The following is a 4,617-nucleotide window of genomic DNA, read 5'->3' on the forward strand; positions in this document are numbered from 1 at the left end:
TCTAACAACATCTTACTACAGTAAAACACTGGCTTCTGCTTGCCTTCATCTTCTCTGAAGAGTACAGAGCTCACAGCAAAGTTGGAAACATATATGTATAAAAAGAGGTCTTCATTGAGGACGGGAGAGCTTAATATGGGTAGAGTACTTAGGTAGGATTTTAATTCCTTGAAAGCTTTATTTTGATCTGCCCCCATGCGGTGTTGGTGGATTTCTTGATGCACTAAAAGAAGGGCTAGCAACGATCTGACATGCAGGATATAAATTTGCTTAGGGCTACTACTTTGGCTATTAGAGTCTGAATATCTTGGACGGTTCTAGGCTCCTTGACCTTTGATAGTGAGGCAATTTGGGTTGGATTGGCCTCAATGCCCCTCTTGCTGACTACATACCCTAAGAACTTTCCAGAGGATACTCCAAAAATGCATTTGGCTGGGTTCAACTTCATTTGATAGGTATCGAGTATGTTGAAGCACTCACTTAGGTCTTCCACATGTGTGGCACCCTATCGAGATTTGACCACCATGTCATCGATGTATACTTCCATGATTTTACTAAGAAATGAGGAAAAAAGCTTGTGCATTAGCCTCTGATATGTTGCCCCTGCATTTTTTAGACCAAAGGGCATGACTTTGTAGCAGTATAAACCGCGCTCTGTGGTGAAATCTGTGTGAATTCGATCCTCTATTTTCATTGGGATCTGATTGTACCCTGAATAGGCATCAAGGAAGATCATCCTTTCGTAACCCGCCGTGGCATCTATCATTTGATTGATTTTTGGAAGAGGGTAGCTATCTTTGGGGCATGCCTTGTTCAAGTTAGTATAGTCTATGCACATGCGTTTTTCCCATTTTTCTTCAAGACCTCCACATTGTTTGCTAGCTAGCTGGGATATAGGCATTCTTCGATCACGCCTATGCTCAGTAACCATTGCACCTCTTCTTGTATTGCCTGGTTGACTTCAGGAGCGAACCTCCTTTGCCTCTACTTGACGACTGGGAAGTTGTTTGATATATTGAGGCTATGACACATGATTGTGGGATTTATACCCGGTATATCATGTGGGGACCAGGCAAAAGTCCCAACTCTAGTTTTGAGGAACTTGATTAGACCTTGTTTTTCTGAATCTGGCAATCGGGCACTTACCATCAATTTTTTGGGTGGATCATTTTCATCTATGCAGATCTCATCCAGATCGTCGAGAGTTGTTTGTGGCTTATCATGATCTTCCTCTGTTTCTATGCTTCTGAGATATGCTGGTAATCTACCCTCTGATTGTTATTTGGTGGGCTCATTGCCAAGGGTTGAAGTGTCAATTTTGTTTATCTCCTTCAGGGTCAAGTAGCACTTCTTTGCCTTCCTCTGATACCCTTTTATGTCAATGGTGTAGTGCCCATTAGGTGATTGACATCGCATAACTTGGTGCAAAGTGGAGACGACGCCTTGCATTCTGTGGGTCCAATTTCCTCCCATGATTGCGTTGTAGCTTGTGATAGAGTCTACTATCAGGAAGTCCACTTCTAAAGTGCATTATACAACAACTACATTTAGCCTGATAACGCCCTTCGGGTATACTCTTTGGCTGTTGAATCCCAGGATTGGTGCAACAGATGGTCTGATCTGACTTTCCTCGAGACCCATTTTCTGGAAGGCTTCCCAGAAGAGGACATCAATGCCACTGGCCTCGTCGACTAAAACTCTCCCCAACTGGCAATGGTGTACTTGTAGTTTGATAACCAAAGGATCATCATGGGGTAGGTGTACTGCCCGTAGCTCATCTTTTGTAAAAGTTATTACAGAAGCAGGGTAGCACCTCTCTTCTGTAGTGAAAAAATTGACGATGTGCCCTAGTGATCTATATCGCTTTACTCTTTCCTCCATTCTCTTATGGTTTTTAGACTTCTGCTCTTATTCCATGGTCGGTTCCACGGTCCCGTGTATCATGGGGACTTGTTTGAGGGGTTCTTGTGAACTTGTAGAAGCCATGTTTGTTGAGGTCGGCGCTGTTGCTGGTGTTGGGGTAGGAGTGGTATTGGGCTGTGGGATGACGGGCCTGTCAGATCCTTTAATGTACTGGGTCCATCGTTCGTTTCTCATAAGGGCCTGAATTTGGTTGTGGAGGTTGTAGCATTCTGAAATTGTGTGGCCATGGTCCTTGTGGAAGGTACAGAACCTACTCTTGTCTCTCCTTTATGGGGGAGTGGTGATTTTGTATGGTTCCCACTAGATGGGTCTATCTTTGTTCTCTTCATAGATGACCTCCTGCAGGATAGTGTACTCGAAAGAAGAGAATCTTGGTGGGTCTCGACTCATTCTTGGCCTCTTTCCCCCCTTCGTAGGGTCTGACTCCTGCCTCTTCCTTTTTTCGTCCCTTGTAGATGGAGGGGATGGGTTGTAGCATTCAGAAAGTGTATGGCCATGGTCCTTGTGGAAGGTGCAGAACCTACTCTTGTGTCTCCTTTCTGGGGGAGTAATGATTTTGTATGGTTCCCGCCAGATGGGTCTATCTTTGTTCTCTTCATAGATGACCTCCTGCGGGATAGTGTACTCGAAAGAAGAGAATCTTGGTGGGTCTCGACTCATTCTTGGCCTCTTTCCCCCCTTCGCAGGGTCTGACTCCTGCCTCTTTCTTTTTTCGTCCCTTGTAGATGGAGGGGACGGGTTGTTTGGTGGTGGTGTTGAAATGAGAGCGGACTTCTTCTCTACATGCTCTCGATATTCCAAGACTCTGAAGACGCCCTCAGCTCGGGCCTGAATTTCAGCCATGTCATATGGTGGAGTCATAGTGAGATTTTCGTGTAAGAGGGACCCCACCTGCAGACTCTTGACGAAGAGGTTGGTCGTGGTTGCTGGCTCTACATCGTGAATTTGGTGTACAAGATCGATAAAGCGTTGTAGGTACGACTTTGGGTTCTCATTTTCTCCTTGCTCAATTCGGTAGAGATCTGCCATTGCTCTTGGAGCTTTGTGGTTGGCATTGTACTGCTGAAGAGAAGCTCTGCGAAGGTCACCGATGTTGCTGATAGAGCCAGGCTTTAGTTGTTTGAACCATAGTAGAGCTGGTCAAGAAAAATTCGTGGAGAATACTTTGCATTGTATGGCTTCATTATTTACTTCCAAGGCCATCTTCTGTTGGAACTGGAATAAGTGATTAAGTGAGTCTCCCTTCCCATTGAATGTTGGTAGAGGGGGAATCATGAAATCTCTCGGCTTCGGCTCGTTCTGTATCCATTTTTCAAAAGGTGATCTCTCAGCGGTTCTTGAAACCAATTCCACGTAGTCAGAGCTGTGTGCAGATCTCCCGTCGGAGAACTTTTGCATCACCTCTCGCAGCATTTCCTCTTTCTAGCTTTCCAAGAACTGGACAGAGGGGGTAAGTTCTTAAATTGCTACACCTTGTGGGACCTGTGCCTGGGTTTTTTGTCACCCGTTCTCTGCGGCAGTTTGGGCTATTCTTATAGGTTTGCTTCTGTTCATGAATGTGTTTCGTACCGCTCGGCCCGTCGCTCGCCTGTCCTTTGATGGTGGCATGCTGGGGACGATGGCACAGGGCCTTGATATCCCTCTCCGACATGATAAGCGTTCCCTTCGGGTGGGTCGATCTGGACGACCTGAGTTCCTAACCCATCGAGGTTGGGACTTTCTTTGTCTTGATTTTTGCGCATGGCTTCATTGGTTCTTCGCAACTCGGTGATCTCGGCTTCTAATTTGGCTTGGGCTGTTGTGACAGTCAGAATCTCATGATCCGTAAGGGGAAAGACCGGGTAAGCTGTGCAATCCCACACCGCCTGGGGAAGGTCAAGTGTAATGATTCTAAGACTGTGTAGGTATGGGACTACATAGTTGAAGAGGGCTTAAATGGATTGATGGGTACTACCTATATCAGGAAGGTGCATCTCCTTTTCGGTAGCCCATCACTTGAGAACTCCATGGTTAAGCGTGCTTGACCTGGGGTAATCTAGGGATGGGTGACCTCCTGGGAAGTTTTCCCAAGAAGTGTGCGAGTGAGGACAAAGCACGCTGGAAAGACTTGTCTTGGTTTGTAGGGCCAGTCGTCATTCCAGAAAGCAGCCATAGTGATGTGGGGCGTCACAGCTGTAGTCAGTGCTCTGATGGCCTCGTCGGATCTCTGTTGACTAGCTTCCAGCAGTCGACACATTTTTTCGATTTGGTCACTTACATTCGTCGCAGGGGCAATTGGAGCTACCGTGCTTGATGCTCCGCTGGTCTTTGGCAGAATGGCTTTTGTGTTCGACTAAATCTTGATCATTCAGAAGTATCTTGATTCAAAGATTTTATGAGAAAGAGTTCCCACAGATGGCGCCAAATTATTTGATGCAACAATCTTGTCTTTCTAAATTGGGTGGTACTTGTCATCAAACTCTAGTTATCTAATCTCTTTCCGGCAATGAGGATGGCTCTAATGATCGTCGAATCGTCTGGGAGTACCTGCAAGAAAGACACTTCGATGCTTAAGTCAGATTTTGATCCTTTCTCTAAATGAGATCATGATATTTATAGGGTAAAAAATACTAAGAAGTTAGTTAGTTAGGTCTACTTCCAGATTCGTTGAATGAATAACTGAATTTCCCACCAAAACGCTTTCGAATCTTTCAG

At 45.5% G+C, this 4,617-nt stretch overlaps 2 protein-coding genes across 2 annotated transcripts; both read right to left on the minus strand.

Annotated features, from left to right (window-relative positions):
• Positions 1 to 1,278: 1,278 nt before the first annotated feature.
• On the minus strand, positions 1,279 to 1,881 carry LOC133832647 (uncharacterized). Its single transcript, XM_062262959.1, has 2 exons — positions 1,626 to 1,881; positions 1,279 to 1,520 (listed from the first exon to the last, which is right to left on the minus strand). The coding sequence occupies exons 1-2, from the start codon at positions 1,879 to 1,881 to the stop codon at positions 1,279 to 1,281; spliced, it is 498 nt and encodes a 165-aa protein (XP_062118943.1).
• Positions 1,882 to 2,223: 342 nt separating this feature from the next.
• On the minus strand, positions 2,224 to 3,336 carry LOC133832648 (uncharacterized). Its single transcript, XM_062262960.1, has 2 exons — positions 3,115 to 3,336; positions 2,224 to 3,033 (listed from the first exon to the last, which is right to left on the minus strand). Exons 1-2 carry the CDS (start codon positions 3,334 to 3,336, stop codon positions 2,224 to 2,226), a joined length of 1,032 nt encoding a protein of 343 aa, XP_062118944.1.
• Between the last annotated feature and the right edge of the window lie 1,281 nt (positions 3,337 to 4,617).

Source organism: Humulus lupulus, chromosome 4 (assembly GCF_963169125.1).
Source record: "Humulus lupulus chromosome 4, drHumLupu1.1, whole genome shotgun sequence".
NCBI classification, from domain to species: Eukaryota; Viridiplantae; Streptophyta; class Magnoliopsida; order Rosales; family Cannabaceae; genus Humulus; species Humulus lupulus.